Genomic DNA, 20,267 nt, shown 5'->3' with positions numbered 1-20,267 from the left:
TCGCGATAATTCGCCTCGAGCCAAATAAGCTTAGCGAACCGTTTCTGATGCGATTTAACGTACCAGAACATGCACGTATGCTTATACTATCCAAGATAACACATCTTGATCCGCCTTTCAAAAGGTTCAGCCCTTAACAGGTGGTAACAAGATAGTAACTGCTTGTGGCATTAATCGCAGGACAAGCGCTAATATCGGCACACTTCACCTAAGGCTAGCGGCTTCCGACCGGTTACAACTGGCCGGGCAGACCAGTGAATGCAGCCAGCATCACGCATGGGCCGTTGTAAATCTCTCGCGAGCTCCCAAATCCCCCATGAATTGGTTCGATCCCGCGGCTCGACAATAAACACTCATCACTGGCGGAGAGGGTGGGGTGGGGTTGGGGCATGGAAAAAGGAGGTCCCGGTTCGGTCTGGGGCAACACGTGACTCCAGTGCGTCACGGGCCGGCCCCGATCCGGGCTGAGGCAACACCTGACTCCAGCCCGTCACGGGTCGGTCCCGATCCGGGCTGAGGCAACACGTGACTCCAGCCCGTCACGGGCCGGTCCCGATCCGGGCTGAGGCAACACGTGACTCCCGGTCCGATCCGGGCTGAAGCAACACGTGACTCCAGCCCGTCACGGGGCGGCGTCACCGGGAGCGGGGCCGTGACGACGCGCCGGCCGTCAGGCGCTCGGGCCACTCCCAGTCCGCTGCCGCCGGCGGCGAGGGAGAGGCTCCTACCGTAACGGTGTGAGAAGCGGGAGGGGAGGGGCAGACCTTCACGACAGACATGGACGGGCAGATCTTCGTGCTGCACCGCAACGGGGAGATCTGCGGGCCGGCAACACGACCAGGGCCGGCCCGACTCCGGGATAACGGCCGTGAGATCCGATCCGAAAGATCAGGCGGCGGGCGTGACAAAAAGCGAGAAGGCAAGCAGGTGTGCCCGACCAACGGCTCAGCACACGGCGTCAGCGCTCTCGGGTACAGGCTACTTTATCAAACTATTGGTGTGCTATGGTGGCATATTGAAACCCGGCGCATACGTTTCACAAGCTATGCACGTCCGCATTGTTGGTGGAGAGGACGTGGACCACAATGCGCTTGGGCTGATGATGGACTGATCCGCGACCTGACACTGGGCCTGACCGCATGCCCATGGTACGTCGCTGAGCTGAGCGGACTCTTCGAGGTCTCCCGGTGGCCGACGTCCGGTGGTTACCGGATCAGTGGGCATCTCCAGACCACAACGAGGACATGACCCGCGCCCATGGGAGCAAAGGGTGCAGAGAGGGGGCGGGGGCTGTCTGGCACCGGGGCCACGTCTGGGAATTGCCAGATTTGCCGTCTGTGGCTGGGATTTCTGCCTGAGTCGGCCGTTGGCCTTGCCACCTGGTCAACGCAGGAAGAGGCGGACACCGCAGGCCAGCGCGGAATGTCGCCTTGACGGATCACGGCGGCTTTCTCAGCCCATCTCACTCGTAAACGAAAACAGACGTCATTGGTTACCCTGGACGTGGGATTTTCCGTGAAGCAGAGGTGCGGCCAAAGTTTTGGTAAAGGGAGAGGGGAGGAGGCGCAGAAGATGATGACATGCACAGAACGCGGTGCAAGATGACATGCACAAATCACAGAGCATGATGACAGAGCATGGTGACAAGATGACGATGAAAAGCTTCGGCTAAAAGTAAACAGTAAAGCCCACTTCACTTCAAAAGTGGTCTTTTTCGATGCGTCGTTCATTCAGTTCCATCGTTGGGCGCGTTCGTTGAGGGGCCCGTGAATTGAATACTGAAGCCGCTCTCTCCCTTTCTCGCCAGGGGCTGAAAGGACCTTCCGTTCCAGCCCGGCCGCATTCTAGCTACCCGGGAGCCGGGCGCCCTGGTCGATCCGGAGGCCCTCAAAGGTCACGTCATACAGCAGTGCCCTCCTGACGCTGCATACCCTCTGACCCACAACGGTTAGCCCCGGATCGACGCAGGGCTCCTCACTAACACAGGAGGATCCCTTTTCGACGCCGCAGGCACGATGATTGGCACAAGGACCCCACTTTGCCTTATCGAGTGATTGGCCGAAACTTGGCGGAGGGGCCTCATTCGCTACCAGGGCCCTTCCATAATCTCACCGTGGACTCCTGTACTGCCATTTAGCGTGTTTCCTTTCATTTTCAGGGGCCCAACCAACGCAAAAGGCCCCTTAATATTCCGAGTCTCGACTCTATCCCTGCGTAGCAAGTGTCTTCTGGCCGACTCAGGGCTCCTTGCTGACACAGAATCCGCTGTTAGGTACTTTGGGCTACCTGACCAACACAGGAGGCCCCTCACTGTCTCAGTTACCCCGGGTAATGACAGAGATCTCCTGACGGATGGTCGGGAGCTTTAGTATTGTTCCTGCTTGGGAAATCGACTCCCAGGCCGACACGGGGCCGTCTGTTCGGTCTGGGGGATCACTGACCGACAGAGGAGGACATTACATCGTCCCAGAGGCTCCCGATCGACGCGAGAGGCCCTCTGTCATTCGAGTCCGGGTTCTGCGGGTCGAGATCTCTCAATACGATCTCCAGCCAGCCCTTATGGGCCCTCTGGGCACCCTAATGGGGGCCTAATTATTGGCCCGAAGAGCCCTTCTGACCACTCGGGACGAAAGAGAGGGGGAGAGACACGGGCACCCAGTGCTGCCCTGTATGCGCCCCAGCCTCGACGTAATGGAGCAAACAGAGCTCATTTTGTAACAAACACATGGAGGAAGAAGCACCGATACGCTAGCCAGACGTGGAGTGTACATACGTGCATATACAGTGTACGACTAAGTACGCTGTGCGCCGCGTACCTCGATCAGGTGTATCAGCACTTCACGCCCGACCGCCTCGTTTCCGTGAATGTTGCCGACGTACTTCACGTTGGGCTTGCCGATCATGTGCTCGAACGGGGAGGACGACACCACCAGGACCCAGAGGTCACGACCTGTGGGGATGTGGCCGCAGGGTGAGACCTGCTGCAGCTGCGTCCGCCCCTGCGTGCACCTACGCACCTGACTTCGCACTTGTGTGAAATTCGCACACCGGAGCGCCGGCACAAGGCGATGATATCACGCGCCCCTGGGATTGAGTAGCAGGCCAGCCAGCGCTGCCTTTGAAAGGTGTAAGGCCGCAGACGCGGGCATTACAACGGGCACGGTTGGCTATTTGCCGAAATATGCCGAACATCACAACATTTGACGGGTCGCTAAATTCAACGACCACCAACAATACAGATTCTAAAGAGCAAAGAAAATGTCTTGTTCATCCGAAGTATTTCGTTGTAAAACTGTCTAGTTAATCAGACCCTGCAAACGGCAATTCACAATGCACACAACGTAGCATTCGTGCAGCAATCCACGCACTCTGATGAGAACATGCCAGCGGTAGCAGCAGCGCGCCCAACCCTCGACGGGTCACCGGGGTCAGGAAACGGGGCACAAACGCACCTTGCACGGACTTGCCGACCGAGTACAGGGCGGTGATCTCAGGGTACTCGGTCGAGATACGGCGCAAGTAGGCAGTCAGCTGCTCGTGGTCGTGGTAACTGAAGCCGACGGCGTCCGTCTCGCCGTCGGAGAACTGCGGGTCGTAGTCGGGCGGCGCGCGGCCGCCGGCCTGCCGGGCCTCGGCACTCGGGGGCAGCTCGGCGCCGCGCACCTGCTTGATCAGCATCACGTAGAAGTAGAGGAACGCCACCAGGAAGACGCACATGTACCACTTGGCCGTCCGCATGGCTGGTTGGCGTTGAGAGCCGCTGCCGGTAAGAGCAATCGCGCGTTAAAAAACGTTTACACATAAGCACCAACAAGGTCGCGAGGATAGCGACCAATCACAAAATTACCCGACACGAAGGTCTGCACTCAAGGTCGACGATGTATGTCGAATCTCAAGCATCAGTTATGCAATATGGTCGACAATGAAGCTGGCGGGAAGTTGGGGAGCCACAAAGCCCGGCTGACTCCTTTCAGACGAGGCGCCAAACATGGCCGTGGGAAAAGTAGCACACACAGGGCGGACAAAGCCCACGTGAGGCAACAGTCGTCACGCGTCACAGTGTGTGACCGTCTCTCGTTACAGGCCTTTCAGCCCAGCGTCCTTCGCAGTCTGAGGCCCGCGGGTGGTGACGACAAGTGCAGCAACTTTTACTTTCCACTGCGTGACGCGGCGCTAGCCCGGGCGAACGGCGTGCCGCGGGACGCCCGGCTCTGAACGGATGGAGCTCCCCCGCTCGCCCAGGCCCTCTCTTGGTAACGTCGGCTGGGCACAGGGGACCTACCCACACGATCTCTATCAAAAAATTTGTGTCGGTCTCGGTATCGGCCTCCTGTGTATGTACCAACGGTTTCCGGTGAATGTACCGACGGTTTCCGGCGTATGTACCTACGGTTTCCGGCGTATGTACCTACGGTTTCCGAGACCGGTGGTCGCTTCGCTGGAAAACACCAACCGTCCCAAAAGCGTCATCATGGGGCCGCACCGTTACCACACGGCGAGTCACCCTCGGCAAGTCTCCTCGAGACGGTAGATCAAACACCGTAGGGGCGGCTTATTTGGGCTGCGTTTTCCCAGGTGATGCTCATGGGATTGACACCACTGGCACGTTTTCCTCGCCCGAACTCCACAGCCAGCAGCAGTCGCGGCCTTCCCACGGTTTTCCCCAGTCTTACACGGCGGAAAGCAGCAGCAGTGAGCTGCCGGCCCCAACCGCGGGGTCGACTCGACATGCCCGCAAAACGGCTTACTTGGCTGCCAAGGAAGCCGCAGTCTAAACACGTTGTTTCCTACCGGAGCATTTTATGGGAAACTTGTTCAATTGACAGACGTTTCCGCCAGACACCTGTTGAGTGAAGAGCCGCATCCATCGCCGCAGCTCTCACTTTCCAGCTCCGGTTGTCAATTACAGTTACCACCTTCGTTCGAAGTTGCAGTGCCGGCTGATTTCAAGTGGGTTTAAGTTTCCTCGAGCTCGTGGGATCTGACCAGCATTTGATTCCGGAGCGAATTCGTCTCGAAGCCTCTCAGTGGTTTTCACATTCTCGTCGACTTCCGGAAGTGTTTTCCGGCTGACCGTTCTCGAAAAACAGTGTACCGGAGCCGAGCGTTAGCCACCGCACCCTGACCATCGCACGGAGGAATGCCGAACTCGTGTCGTATCTGGCCCGTTATCCTCGGGCAAAGAAACGATCAGTCATTGTGTCCCGATCCGGATTCTTTGCGCGTCAGATCCTCCCAAACAACAGGCAGGCAGGGCGTTTGAAAATTGCTGACCAAAAAGCCACTCTGAATCGCCGAAGACGCGCAAAATCTCTGCCATGACGTGTAGCAACCACATTTTTACGCGCTAAAATCGATTTCTAGATCGTGGATATTTACCCACATGTGTCTCAATGCAAGCTAAGATGTCACAAGGGAAGAGGGGCCGTACCTCGGTGCCCCTTGAATGCAACTATGCATGCATGCGGGGGTAGTCGCCACCCACATAGTTGCATAGGCGTACGTACCGTGCGGGCTAACGGGATTAACATCATCTTATGGTGACGTATACATCATACATCCCTTAACATCATCCTGTGGTGATGCATACGCATGACGGACTTGAAAACGCGGCGTAGTCCTTCTACCTCGTGGCACGTTCCTGTACTCCCGCTCACACCAACCTTCGAGCTATAAAATCCGCTTCTCAACTAACGCAATCCAGATCTACACCTAGATACCGCCAGTGGATCCTTGGTCTCATTGGATCCCGTAATGACAGAAGCCTGAATCAAGACCATAAGACCCGTTTTGGAGCCACGCCCGCAGTCCGCCGCTCATTCTGCGCGAGATTGCGGTGCGCGGACCCCGCCCCAATGAGTGTCGCTATCACCCTACATCGCCAGAACAGAGCAGGCGCGCCGGGAGGCACGGTCGCCGACGGCGCGGCGGGGGCGGTGATGGGCGGGGCGCCATTAGCCGGTTCCGTTGGCTCGCGCTGGGCGCTGCGCCGGCGTCCGGAGAGCTGAGTGGGCCGCCGCCAGGATGTGCTCCGAGGTCGGAGGTCAGCTGGCGGTCCAGGGCGTGGCAAGAGCGGCACAGAGGCCGACCACGAGTCTGTCTGTCTGTCTTTCCGTGGGCTGTCCGTTTGTCTTTCCGTTGCCGGCTCTCTCTCTCTCTCTCTCCCTCTCTTTCGCTCTCTTACACACACTCTCTCTCCGTCTCCGCCAGATTGGCTACCCTTCTCCTCCACGCCACGGCCATGTCGCAAATCTACAAACAACCCGTCCGGTTCCTTTCCCTTCGTGGATCTCCTTTCCCTCCACATATCTGATGCGTGTTCAGAGCAGCACGCTTAACCCCTTTGCACCAACTACGTCGTGAGCACACACCAGCACCTCAAGAGACACTAGCGAACACTAGCGGTGCCTGCGCCATGTTCGCCCATGCCACGCCGAAGACGAGCAACGCCTGCAGGCTGCTTCCGTGCTCGCCGATGTCATCCAGAAAACGGCTCCAGCGATCGGATGAGCCTAAGCTTGACGACCTCGGGGTCCCTCCACCACGGTACCGGTCGGTGTCACTTTCATTTGTGGACTGGCATGGGTGCGTGACAGGAGTCCCTACAGTCGTCGGGTTCAAAGTCACGAACAGCAGGCAACTGGGGCATCCGTTGAGCCGTCGTTGGACCGTGCTAAAGCGGTACGGAGCAGGCACTGTAAACGCAGACGCGCTGCTGTCTCTGACCTGTGACACACACTGTCTGCCAACACTTAAAAGGCGTTACCTGGAGCGCGTACGACAGCAGAGCCTACGTAACAGCTCGTGTTGACGAGGGGCGCGGAGAAGGTTCTCGACAGCCGGGAGCGGCGGCCAGCGCGGTATTGCGGACGGTCAGCTGACCCGATTTCTCCCGGCCCTGTGGACGGCGGCCCCCGTGCCCGGCACAGCAGCCGGTGGCAGATGACTCACGGCACTGGCTTGAGCTCATGCACGTGAATGCTCCCATCAAGTCGCTCGGGTGCGCAACGGATAGAGGTAATGTCGCGTCGGGACGGGTTCCCATGGTGGCCCCCCGGGGGAACGTGACCCCCCTCCGCCTTATCAAGTTCATGAGATGCTTTGATCCCTGAATGAGTGCTGTCGGTTAGCAATGCTAGATAGAGATCCGAAGAATGAGCACATGCCATGCTGTTTTACGTCACAGAGGAAGATTAGGTCGTCTGTGACGCGCTGAACTTGGTTTGCAGTGACAACTTTTGAGTTGTGGCCTTCCATCGAGAAATCCTGCATACGAGCCTGATATTGTGCGATAAAACGTCAGATCGTCTTTATGACATAGTTGAACATTTATTACATAATAGCATCTCACATTATCGTTGCACTATGCCTAAGCGCCCTTCGCTGTGCCGGGTTACGATTTCTTTAATGCATCACCCACCCATTATTAACTGAAAATGCCTATAATTATGTATCTTCCTTGTTGCTGGCAAGTCAGCGATTTCATGAGCAAAACATGGGAAACCGGATATTAACTCCATTTGCACAGACTTAAAAACTCAGGCAGCAAGGAGGGGCCTTCCATGCAAAGAGCACGACCCAGCTTCTACGAGTCACTCTCGTCGAGCTCGGACCCTCGTGCATTCATGACCACTCAGGGGTCAGCCGGCCACCGGCGGTCGGACAGATCAGTCTCGCTGATAGGCGGCGTCCGATCAGGCGCCGCACAGTGACTGGACATGCCGGGTCTGCAGAGGGCGCGGCCGAACCGAGTACGAGACCCCTGACCCCGCGCCGTTCCAGCATCACGCGTGGGATCCGCGGCGAATCCGTGCAAAACGCAGACATGTCGCACTGGCGAGGCACTGGTATCAAGTATAAAACCACTGTGTCCATCAAAAAAGCTTTCCCATTTTAACTTTCCTAAACAGAGAAAAATATCTTATTTGATTGCATTTTTTCAGCTCACTCACAACCGAACGAATGGCATCCCTAATTTTGAGCCTACCATTCGGACGTGATAGCATGGACTAAGTCTGCATAACAAACGCATCACCACCACCTGCTCTCGTCTCATAGCGCTCGAGTCGAACCCAGAGCTTTGCAGAATTATCGTGATCCCCAAACTCTTGGTAAGCAGAAAGGTACGGCACAACTCAAGACAGTGCGCCACAACTTGCTGCATCTTTAAGCTAACCATCCATATTTTGACGGGTCAAAGGCACAATGACGAACACCGAGTGCCAGGCCCAACGATGAAGGTCACCAGCACCGGATCATCACCGCCAGGGATTCAACACGAGCAGATTTCAGCACGGAGTGAAAGCTAACGCGTGCAAACAAGATCAATCAAATAACTGCGCTTGAAAAGCAGCAAACAGTTGCAGTTGCGCGACTGAGCCACAGGCAGCTGCGTCGAAGCAGTCAACAAGTGTTGTTGACGCAAGCGACACGGCTCAGCGGACGTCAGGGTTTCGGCACGTCCGATACGGCACGTCCGATGGTCCACAGCGAGTCACGCAGCTCTTAGAGACCAAAGCCGCCGGATCGCAGCCCACCTATGTGAAATCGAAACACGGTGCCCGCGATCCAGCTCGAAAGCCCAGCAGCTTTCACTTCACTATCCCCCAGAAATCAAGCCGAGAACCCTCACAACAAATTCCAACTCCAAGAATGTGTTGACGCCGGGTCGGCGGCAGGCCGCGGGTGCACCCCTTCCCGGCCCGGCGGGCAGCGCCGCAGCGCCTCACCGCCGCTGGAGCCACGCGCCGCCGCGCCAGGAAGTGGGTCAGCTGGCGGCCTCAGGCGGCGGACCGGCCTCCTCCGATCCGGGCGCGCAGGTGACGCGTCACCCGGTCTCAGGCGGAAGCGCCGCGGGCGCGCGTCTCACAGGGTGCGACCGCCGCAGGAGGGAGACGCACACGTCACGATGGGGCCACACGGCTTTACGTCGCGAGGAAATGTTCTGTTGCCAATTGGGCTAGTCGCAGCCTGTCAGCGTGAATCCAAAAGTTTTCGACCGCAAGTCAAGGAAATGTCGTCAGCACAGTAGCAGTGCACATTCGTTATCTCATACATCGCTCACATTCTGTGGTTTCACTTTTGCACGACCACAGTTCCGTCGACCAATTCCAGTGCACCGGTAGTGGAACTATTCCTCTCGCAAACAGTCATTGTGGGACGGGGGGCCTGCACGCATACATGCCAGCTCCGGCAGGGCCGTACGGGAACCTGCCGCGGTGCTCTCATCAAAGCAGAGACGGCGAACCTCGCCAGGTATCTCCCCTCTCTTGCATGGCATCAGGAGCATCACAGTGGCAGTGATTGCCGAGGCTGCCCCGGCCAGGGAGTCCCAGGCGCGCGCGCGCCCCGGCCGTGCTCGGCCCACGTACCTGCCTGCTGTCGGCCCCAAGTCTCCGCCGTTCCGATGACGACGATGTGCTGCCGCTGCGCGTGCCCTCCGTGCCTGCTCTGACCGTCCGCCGGCGCGCACTGAGCGACGCCGCCGCGTGACGCGTAACGCCGCCTGACGGTGGTCCCGCTACAGGCGGCCGGTGAAAACGGCGGCGGCGTCTGCCGCTGGCGCTGGCCGGCCGGCTAACGGTGCCGTTCACGGCGGCGGCGGCGGCGGGTCAGACGCGGCGCCGCGGCCGGTCCGGATCCACACAGAGACCCGGGCCAGCCGATGAGTGGCCTCGTCACCGACCAGCACGGTCGCGGTGGCGTGGGCGGGAGTCCCCTGCTCCCCAGCCAGGAGTCACAGCAGGATGGCGGCACGAGCCCTCCCCTCCGGCCCGGTAACTTCGACACGAATGAGTGTGGTCTCTCACACCACGCGAGCCAAGGGAGCATTGGGCCGGCGGGCAGCCTTCTGGTCGTCAGCCGCTCCCGGGGGATCCGACCTCCGCTGACGCTGGTCGGTGATCTCTACCTCGCCTCGCCATGAGGAACCCTGGTCCGGGGTCCCTCAGGTGCAGGCTGCAGGTCACCGCCACGCTCGGCGGAAAGCCTGCAGTCCGGCTCCGCGGACCCGCCACGTCTCATCCGTGCCATGCCGTCCGGAGACAAGCGTCTGACTGTATGGCAGCCGCTCTGGTAGTATATGTGCGTGCTTGGAGCGGGGGGGGGGGGGGGAGAGGGGAGACAACGTGGCAGTCGGCGGCTGTGGACGCGCAGCAAGGCGGAACTACTCCAGAGAGGTGGGGCTCCGCAGGGTCACGGAGGGCACTGCGCCGTCCGTCCACGCCACGGCTCATCGGTGCGCGGACTCCGCCAAAGAGACACGGCTCCGCAGTCACCGAGGGCCCTGCGCCATCCAAGCCACGACTCATCGGTGAGCGAACAACACTTCCGCGGAGGGGACCACAGACGCCAATTACTAGACGCTGGGACCACGGTGAAAGAGCTGCACGCCGGAAGCGTGGTGAAAGGACTCCCCATCGGTTACGCAGTGTGGGCAAACCCTATCGCAGGTGTCACGTGTCACGGGAAGATCTCTATCGCAGGTGTCACGTGTCACGGGAAGATCTACAGTATCTCACTGGACGTTCCAGTACCAGCACAGGCTGGAATCAGGGAAACAATAACAAACATTAAAGCGCTACCCATTTGTGTTGCATTACACACCATAGCATGCTATCAGCGACGACTTTTCCCCCCAGCTCGGGACTCAAAAAACTGACGCGATTTAATAACAATCGAATCTAACTAAAAACCAAACCCTAGCATGCAGACAACTGGAACGTTGCACCAAGACAATGCAGCACGGACCTTAAACTTCTCAACGCGTGCAGTTCGCATGACAAGCGTGGGCATTAACGAGGGAATCCCCAGCCCGGCCGCACCATATCAAAGCACTGCAAACAACTGTCTGTTCCTGGCTAACGCAGCTAAGTAGCACCGACAAGGCGCTTCGCACTCCAGTTACATCAGTCAACCTGATAAGTGGAGAGCAGTGGATCAGCAAGGCTCGTCCCGGTTGGCACCAGGTGTTTTAAATCACCTTAGACTGACATGCAAAGGACATCTTGCGAGCATAATCCATTTTTGCGGCCAAAATTGCCGAGTAGGTCTGGCGGCCAAGGCTTGACTTCCGCTTCATTTCGTCACCTCATCGCTGCCACCAGAATGACGCAATAAAGCCCGTCTGGCCAGTTTGCGCGAAGATGGCAAAGTTTTTTTTCCTGTTTTCAGAGGCAGTGCAGTTGTTTCTGTCACTAAATACGGTCTTCTACGCCGCCGCAAGCCAGTGGTCCGTGAATGCCTGGCAAACTGCAGCAAAGACGAGGCAAAAAAAAAAAATCTAATTGATCGGCAGCAACCGCGGCGGGCTTAGCTTGCACCCAATGTTGGGTGATACGACAGAAGCAATGGCGATAAGGCTTTGCACTTAATTTACGTTTCACTTATCCACAATGCCATTTTAATGAAATACTTCGGCTCAATGTACGTTTAGAGACGGCACATTCTATAACAAAGCTGCCCATGTGGTATTCAACATTATGTGTGCCTGTGGATGTGCCAGGGCGTGGATCCGAACACCAACGTGCGGAAGGGGCGGGAAGGAGGTGAGGGGGAGGGAGGGGGCAGTCCCACGCCGGTACGTAAAACGCATGGCGGTCAAAGGTCAAGACGCCGCGGCAACTGGCCCGGCCGCAATATTGTCCACAGATTTGCTTCTCGCCTGAATCAAAACACTGGGCATTCGTATCGATGCTGTGCCGACAAGACGACGCTGCGTTGTTTGCTACGACCGGGACGAACAGTTACAATAACCCATGTCTACTATTCCATGTTGATGTCACAGACGCAGGGCACTAGCCAGCAGTCGGAACGAGCAGATCTAGCGAGCAGCAGCCATTTATGATTGCATTTGCTGAACGGCATTCGGTTTGAGGACGACCCAAGAGCAAGCCGGCGGTTCAGCTTTGGCCAACCTTTTCAACATTGGAAGGACCGCTAAGGTCGGTCACATCAATCCCAGTTATATTCGGTCGGCTGTACATTTTTTCTTTATTTTCTTTTTTAACTTATTTTTTAATTTATTTATCTAATTTAATTTATTTCTTTATTTCAATCTTTCTTTTTTAAGAATGATTCACTTTTTCCGAAGTATACGCCAGATCCACCTGATCACGGTCTACGAACAGTGGAAATAGCCTGTGCGTTAATGCGGCCTGCGATCAAAACTTCACATGCTGATTTTGATAAAAGGGATTAACGCTACCACCCACAGAAAGGCTTTTGAGTTCGATATGTCAAAAGTTGCCCGGCGTACTGCGCTGATTCATATGCAGATGTCTTTTAAGCGGTTATCTTTTAACGCTGCGCGCACTTTTTCACTCAGGAAAGTGTTGGCTTTGACAAGGTTCCGAAAGAAGGTGAATGCTAACTGGTGGCGCTTCCCGCAAAGCACGCATTAGTCTATGACATGGCCGAAGGCGAAGTGCAAAAGTGGCAGTACTTCAAGCGTCCCAGATTTCACGCGGTTGACAACCGCCCTCGGCTTCCGAATGTGTGCTCGCTCCTGAAAAACGTGAGCGGCTGCTTTAGTAGAACTCATCGCTTCAAAAGACATGCTATTCGCATTATCCGTGCTTCGCGTGAACCAGTCGTTCGTAGTGTTGCAATGTCAGCGCGACGACATTTAGAAACGGAAACGTCACATGCTGCGTCCGCTAAGTGATCCGCAGCGATGATGTCATCGATGACACCAATTCTGGCGAAAGCGTCGCCCACGCAATGACTTGGTTTTCACTGTTTTCTATTCGCTGCGATGACGGGAAAGACACGCTGCTCTGACCTGTCCCGTCATTGCTTCATTGCGCCAATTCCTTTTGTTGAAGAAATCGTCATAGCAAGTCATCCTAACAGAGATAATTCAAAACAAGGACCGCTCGCTACCCGAGGCATGGTCGTCGTGTCACGCTCTTCGTGCGCGGATTATTATCAACCGTCGAATTCGGTTCGCATGCAAGATGCTTCATCGTGTCTCGAATACACAATTTACTGCTTCTGGTTCATGCCGATAAAGTCCGATCTCAGTTTAACCTTCAAATTTCACCGGCGTACATGAGAGAACCAAGCCCAGTGCTAGTGGAAATCATAATTATCTGCCCCATAGTGACTGGCCGTACAGGCCGCAGCCCGTATAGACCCGGTTGTTCGGTCCGTTTGCGTCCAAGCTGAGAGCCGGAACAGGGGAGAAACACGGCCCGCCGGCCGCGTCCCCGGTTCGTCCGTGTCCGAGCTGAGAGACAGTGCAGCAGCGACATGGGCTGCCGGCCGCGGCCCCGGTCCGTCCGCGTCCGAGCTGAGAGACAGTCCGGGAGCGACACGGCCTGCCGCCCGCGGCCCCGGTCCGTCCGTGTTCGAGCTGAGAGACAGTACAGCAGCGACATGGCCTGCCGGCCGCGGCCCCGGTCCGTCCGTGTTCGAGCTGAGAGACAGTACAGCAGCGACACGGCCTGCCGGCCGCGGCCCCGGTCCGTCCGTGTTCGAGCTGAGAGACAGTACAGCAGCGACACGGCCTGCCGGCCGCGGCCCCGGTCCGTCCGTGTTCGAGCTGAGAGACAGTACAGCAGCGACATGGCCTGCCGGCCGCGGCCCCGGTCCGTCCGCGTCCGCGTTCGAGCCGAGAGACAGTACAGCAGCGACATGGCCTGCCGGCCGCGGCCCCGTCCATCCGCGTCCGAGCTGAGGGACAGTACAGCAGCGACATGGCCTGCCGGCCGCGGCCCCGGTCCGTCCGCGTCCGCGTTCGAGCTGAGAGACAGTACAGCAGCGACATGGCCTGCCGGCCGCGGCCCCGTCCGTCCGCGTCCGAGCTGAGGGACAGTCCGGGAGCGACACGGCCCGCCGCCCGCGGCCCCGGTCCGTCCACGTCCGAGCTGAGAGACAGTCCGGGAGCGACACGGCCCGCCGCCCGCGGCCCCGGTCCGCCCACGTCCGAGCTGAGAGCCGGCACGGGGGAGCGACACGGCCTGTCGGCCGCTAAGCGCTGGCTGGACGCCGACTGCGACCGGGGCCAAGGACAGCGCACAGTCGCGCGGACGGGCGTGACGAGAGTCGCGTGAGGGGCCCGACATCCCCTGACGGCCCTGAGGCCCGCAGGTGCGAGCGCTCGGCATTCAGCAGGGGGACCGGGCGCGGATGCCGTCGATGCGCACAGGTACATGGTCAGGACTCACGGATGCGCCTCCGGAACAACATCCGCAATGAAGGTTTGATGGTCTATAATGGCCAGCATCCGTACGGTCAGATCCCCAATGACGGTTTGATGGTCTATAGAACCCAAGTGGAGCCAACCAGCTGGGCATGACGAAACATGTGAAGCACATATGCACACCAGCCCACAATCAACCGCAGAGGAGTGTGATCCCGGTTGGTACCCCGGCAGAAGTGTATCTCCTATTTGAATGGAGGGGGAGGCGACACTAACTTCGAGAAGACAGTGGCCCAAAGTCGGGGAGAAGCTCGCCTTTCGCGTATTCGAGGACAGCTTTCATTTTTTCCCGGTTCAGTCTCCCTCCCTTAAACTTATCTCGAGGATCCTCGCCTCTGTTCCCAGGTCCTCTCATGTCCCATGACATGGCTTCCCACACTTTCTGGGAATTTTTGCTCACACGGTTTTTGGTTGGTGAGATACGATTAGTTGTGCTGATTGGACAGAGATCATGGCACCGAATTGGATATTTTCAAATAACTGCAGTCTTTGTAAAACTGCCCTCTGATTGTTAAAGCCCAGTCTCAGTTGCCGGCCTCCAAACACGGCTGACACCAGTTTGACAATCAAATGTTCCCGCTGTGATGGTGCTATTCCGGTCTCACCGTCATTGGGCCATGACGCCCCTCCCCCCCCCCCCCCCCCACACACACAAGGGTGTTAAGTACCTGCCCACCTCCGATATACCGCAAACATCACTCACCTCAAGCACCCGTTCATCACGGTTTCCCGCCAGTCACCGGGAGCGTTTCGATACAAGAGCTAGCACTCGTTCCACCGCTTCGAATTGCAACGCATGTGGCAAGCCTACATTCTTGCCGCCCTCGCAAAATTCTCGCGCAATCTCTATTTTCCATTCTTTCTCGTCATCTGCTGTCGCTGTTCTTCATTGAAAAGACCCATCGGTTTGAATCTGAATTTATTTTCGACACATTTGAAAACAAATTGGCGGATTGATCTTAAGCCAATTGATGGCCGGCAAAATAGGCGCATCATAAAGACACTGAGGAAGGACGCCACACTCACCTCGAGCGGGACGAGCTTGTCGCCCCGTCGACCGTCGGTGCCCGAGCCATGTCGAGGCGGAGAGCTTCAGAGCAGAGTCTCAGAGCGGCGGCCGTCGTCCGAGCCAGGCGCTGTCGTGCGACACGGCCGACTGCAGAGCGAGCCTAACGACCGACCCGTGTCCGAGACCGCCGGCGGCCCACTGACGGCGGGGGCCGGGCGAGCGGCGCCGACCGGGAGACAGCCGCGCGCCGCCAGCGGGCCGGCGGCCCCGAGGCCGACCTGCCGGCGCCAGCCGAGGTGCGCCGCCACCGTCACCAGCCGGGCTCCCGGCCCCCCAGCGCGCTTCCGGGTCACAGGCGGAGCCGCGGGGCTCGCCGCCGCGGGCGACACGCTGGCGGCGGGCGAGGACGGTACGCCGTGACTCCTGCGGCGGCCCAGACTCTCGCGGGGCTGTGCCGGTGGATACTCACCACGCCGGCACGCACGCTGCCGCTGACGTCCGCGCGCGCCGGTGACGCGGCGTTCGTGAACGACGCCGACCTGGTCCGCCGCCAGAATCGGCGGCGCTCCGCCAAGCCGCTCGGATCGGAGGCCAGCCGCGCGGCGTCAACACCGGCCGTGACGCACGGTCTTGGCATCAGCGCCCAGCGCACCCTACGAGCCACCTTCGCCCGTCGCGCCGACCGCGGCAGCGCTGCGCCAGCTGCAGCAGCCGCCACACGAACCGGACGAACTCCGGGAAGCGGTCGGAGATGAAGAGGGCGGCTCGCTCGAGCTCCTCTGCCAGCGCGCGCGCGGCGACCGTCCAGCGGCGGTCCGTGCGGCCAGCCGGCGCCTCCTCCAGCAGCGTCTGCAGCATGGTCAGCAAGTAATGCGAGTTTTCCAGCGTCATGGCATGGTCGGGCTGCACGGGCTGGCCGAGCAGCAGGCAGCGGTGGGCGCGCTGCAGCTCGGCGGCGGCCGTCGCCAACAGCCCAGTTAGCCGCGTCAGCAGGGGCGCCGCCAGCGCCGGCACGCGGCCCAGCGCCAGCGCTAACCGGCACATGTGCTGCTGCCCCGGCTGGCGGCTCAGGTCGATGGCGGACAGCACGGCGGCCAGCAGCTTGTCCAGCAGGCGGAGGGCGGCGCCGCGGGCGGCCAGCAGTCGGGCGGGCCGGGCCGCCAGCAGCCGTGCCGCCAGCTCCAGGCCGTGGTGCAGCGACAGCCAGACGGGCGCCGCGTCGCACGCCGCCTCCGACACATGGCGCAGCACCGTGTCCACCGCGGCATCCAGCTCCGGCGCCGACTCCTCGGCGTCGCCGCTGCCACCCAGCGTCCTCTGCAGCCGGCTCACCGCCTGTAGGTACAGCAGCGACCGGCAGCCGGGCTCCTCGACTGGTGAGCCGCCGCCGTCTCCTGCGGCCTCGCCCGGCGCCGGACTGTCGCGCTCGAACAGAGCCCGCTGTTCGGCCAGCACGGCTGCCACGTCCGCGAACGGGTCGGCGTTCTTCTCCACCGCTTGACGTAGCGATTCGACGCACTCTCGCACGGAGAGCTCTGGTGGTCGCGTGCGGAGCACGGCAATGGCCAGGGCTATTTTCGTCCGCATGTCTTCCTTCTGACGTAGGCTGTGTGCTGAAACAGGCCACATGGTTGGAAACTCTCATGCAACTGAGTCATGGTTTCGGTATGCCTGGTTTGCTACCAGTGCGGTCATGACAACCTATATCTCGGCTGGGGAAAGATGCCGTGAAAGAGCGTTATCATATCGCTGACCAACTAAAGTAAATAGTACCGCAAGTGGGGCCACATACATCACGTATGTTTAATTTGAAAGGAAAGGCTGTGTAGGATTTCAACCAGAGCGAACAGAGGCGGCGCGCGATGTGTACTCGAGTGCTGGCAGTGGTGTGGTGCAGATAAGTGAGGCCTTCTATGCGGGCATGCGGATGTCTGTTTGCCGGTGCGAGATCTAACGATTATGAAAAAGAGACTTCGAGAACCATAAAAAGAGGGAGAAAGCGAGAGAGAGGGAGAGGAGGAGAGGGAGAGATGTAAACACTGAGATGACGCTATAAGCCGCTGGGGGATCAAAAAGACAAGCGCGCCGGCAGGTGGCCCTGAGACCGCAACATAAAGGAGGAATGAATTTACAAGTTTATGCTTCTTTGTCCAGTTTGTGCAGCGGGAGTATTACGACAGGCTTTCGAAACCGCAATCGCAGGTCATTCAATGGCGGGAAGAATGTCTGAGCCTACACTGCGCCCCGAGAACGGCAGACAACGTGAAAGTGCACAAGCTGCTGCTGACGATGCCTGGGTGGCTTTGGGTTAGGCTTTAAGCAGGGGTGTAGTTCCCTACTCAGATGGGGAGGGGGTATAGGCACCCGAACTATCGTGTCATGAGTGCGGTGGACTCGAGCTTCCACCCTGAGAATGGGGATAACATCCCAAATAGCACTTGGCTGACGGTGGTTCATCGAAAGAAAAGGTGCCGCTGGCCCCCTCCCCACCCCAAACAAACTCCCGTGTTGCAGGGAAGGCTGTACGCCCTATTTTCAGAAAGAAGTAGATCAGATTTGGAGATAAGATAAATTAGTATCTCTTGCCGGCATGCTTACCATTTTTTTCACACAGCATCCTCAACCAACTTTGCGGAACCACGCCCCATTACCAAGCGTGACGCTAGCTATTTTCGACCTTGATTGCAGCAAACAATATCGCGCAGTCTCGATCGCACCTGTTTTCTCAGGAACTCTGTAATTCAAAATACTGAATAAAGATGACAAACTAAACCCGACAGGTAAACCATACTACTAATATAAAATTGTTCAACTCATGCAACGTACACCACCACTAGATTGACATCTATGTATATGACGCCCCAAACCTTTAAAATAATCAAAAAACTTAATGCCAGTTAGCACTGCAGAGCAGTAATCTTTTGTCGATGTTTTTTATTCTGGAAGTAGAAAAGCAGCCATACCTTTATGCCAGTTAGCACTGCAGCAGTAATTTCGATTTTATTCTGGAAGTAGAAAAGCAGCCAATTTTGTTTTTGGCCAGCGTCAAAATAAATGGGCAGTCTATGTCTCTGGTGTGGATCAGGCTAAATTCTAAAATCTGTAACGAGGCACGCATGACATTTGTTACCAGGCTTTGACGCGATCCGTAGACTGTAATTATAATTTGACTGCCTTTTTTTGAAACTGAAAGCTCGTGCCAAACGCGGCAAACTTACCGCAGAAAGATATGAAGCAACCAAACGTGTTGACCGCCCACTTTGGGAATCTCGGCGCGTTGTAGGAAGCGGGAGATGTTAGGACGCTGCAATCCCCACTGCCGATAGGGCCCAAAAGTGTAATTTGTTAGAACAGCACGAGTTAAACCATCTCAGAAGATTGTGATACCAGTGATGTGATATGATAACTCTAGATTCCTAGCCTCCAGGCTGCGATCGTTGTTATTAAAGTTCTATACTGAAGCCTTAAGAAACAGCGGAACCATGATTTCGCCCTCGGACAATTGTAGCAGTGAGGAACATGAAAATGGTAAGTTTTTTTTAGTAATTCTTAGCAGAATGACATTTGTTTTGAAAAACTAAGAAGCATGCTGCGTGGTGGTTTCATATTCTGGGATGTAGACAGGCATGTACCTAGCTACCTGTCTGGTGTGTAATCTGGCACTGTCTTAGATTATTTCATGGCTGGAAGCCAGAGGTAGAGTGTGGAATGTCTTGAGCTGAAACACTGAATGTGACATCCTTAGAATTAACACCTGCAGTTCCTGTGGGGGCAAGATTGAGAAAGTGGACCATTAAAGATCATGGTTTGTGGTAGGTAGATAGGTGCTTATCTCATTTGAAAGAAACCACAAACATGACTTGAGCAGTTTCCAGGATGCAAGCTCATGGCACACAGTTAGCTAGAGTAAAGGGCTTGTTTAAGCATGGATTGAGTGTAATGTCATGGTTGCAGGACAAGAGTGAGAAATAAGTGTATCTGATCACATTATCCTAGCTGGGAGACTATTCTCTATAACAATAGCATCTATGCTGAAAACTGGGGAATTTTAGAATGGGTTTAATTGACAGGGAGTAGAGAGAAGAGGCAAGTGGTTTGTTATATCTATTAGATGTAGGAATTGTCAGTAGGTTGTTATTTATGTAATGAAATTTCTGCAGAATATTTGCATGTGATAGTTCAAATATTATAAAATCATTGAATGCTCCTCAGAGATGCTTATGAATAAGAACAAGCATAGTATTACATGGCAGTACTGATGTTGCAATTTAGATCCTTTAAGGGAGTATTTCACATTTGAAGGTCTTAAAGCAAGCACCAGAATGATTCAAGCTCAATTATAACTCTTGGTATATGGTGTAAGTAGAAAAAGCTGCTTAAGACAGCATTATTTTCTATTTAGTAAATATGTTCCTGAATGCATCATGGTTTGGTTATATCATGCCTCATGCAACATTGATTGAGAGCCAATTGACAGCTGGTATATCTGGAAGTCTGGAAATCTATCTGAAAATCTCTCTTAGGAATGGCAGATATAAACCCTTGGAAGAATGATGTTTTTCGTAGCTATGATTGCTCATGGCTTATGGAGTGGTAGGATTTAAATGGTTTTATTATGACCTTGTGAATGCGGAAGTTTTTGCAGGCATGTAGCCCAGAAACTAGACAGGCTTAGGTCATAAGAAGGGCAGGATTGCGAACAACACCAAAATGTCTTCAGAATGGCTATTTTGGTTTAAAGCCTCATATGAATGTGGAACACTCCTTTAAAAGCAGATGTATTTCAGTTGTTTTCCCTTTACATGTCATGTGGCTAATTACACATTTTCCATCTAAACTTTGAGACAGCTGCCTGGTAGGCAAATGGTGAAACATTGGTTTCTAATCATAACGTGTTCCATCAGCCTTAACTAAAGTAGGAGTTGCTGAATTTGCTTACTTTTAGCTTGAATCACACATGGTGTGGTCTCACCTCATATGATGAAACCCTTTTTATTTTAACAGTGAGGGTAGAGCATTGGATGCTCCCAGGTTATCATATTTATCACACATTCA

At 56.3% G+C, this 20,267-nt stretch overlaps 2 protein-coding genes across 2 annotated transcripts in view; both read right to left on the bottom strand.

Moving 5' to 3' along the window:
- LOC119089958 (uncharacterized) overlaps positions 1 to 15,381 on the bottom strand; it is a 50,098-nt gene extending 34,717 nt beyond the window's left edge. The window contains exons 1-3 of the mRNA XM_037212759.1: positions 15,230 to 15,381; positions 3,453 to 3,760; positions 2,817 to 2,950 (exon numbers count right to left, since the gene is read on the bottom strand). Of these exons, the coding sequence (XP_037068654.1) occupies positions 2,817 to 2,950; positions 3,453 to 3,760; positions 15,230 to 15,279 (492 nt within the window). The 5' untranslated portion in view covers positions 15,280 to 15,381. The remainder of the gene's footprint in view (positions 1 to 2,816; positions 2,951 to 3,452; positions 3,761 to 15,229) is intronic.
- Positions 15,309 to 17,884, bottom strand: LOC119089957 (uncharacterized). The gene is made up of 3 exons (XM_037212758.1): positions 17,811 to 17,884; positions 16,371 to 16,825; positions 15,309 to 15,410 (listed from the first exon to the last, which is right to left on the bottom strand). The coding sequence occupies exons 1-3, from the start codon at positions 17,827 to 17,829 to the stop codon at positions 15,309 to 15,311; spliced, it is 576 nt and encodes a 191-aa protein (XP_037068653.1). The 5' UTR covers positions 17,830 to 17,884.
- Between the last annotated feature and the right edge of the window lie 2,383 nt (positions 17,885 to 20,267).

The sequence above is a fragment of the Pollicipes pollicipes genome, unplaced genomic scaffold (genome assembly GCF_011947565.3).
Source record: "Pollicipes pollicipes isolate AB1234 unplaced genomic scaffold, Ppol_2.1 Scaffold_3087;HRSCAF=3621_pilon_pilon_pilon, whole genome shotgun sequence".
NCBI lineage: Eukaryota > Metazoa > Arthropoda > Thecostraca > Pollicipedomorpha > Pollicipedidae > Pollicipes > Pollicipes pollicipes.
Note: the sequence above shows the minus strand (reverse complement) of the source record. Positions and strands in the feature narration are given on the sequence as shown.

Bases quoted from the DNA above. Each gene is read 5' to 3' on its own strand.
- LOC119089957 (XM_037212758.1), bottom strand. The intron at 15,411-16,370 runs GCCCGGCCCGCC...CCCCGCCGTCAG, and splicing joins TGGCGGCACGGCTGCTGGCG to TGGGCCGCCGGCGGTCTCGG.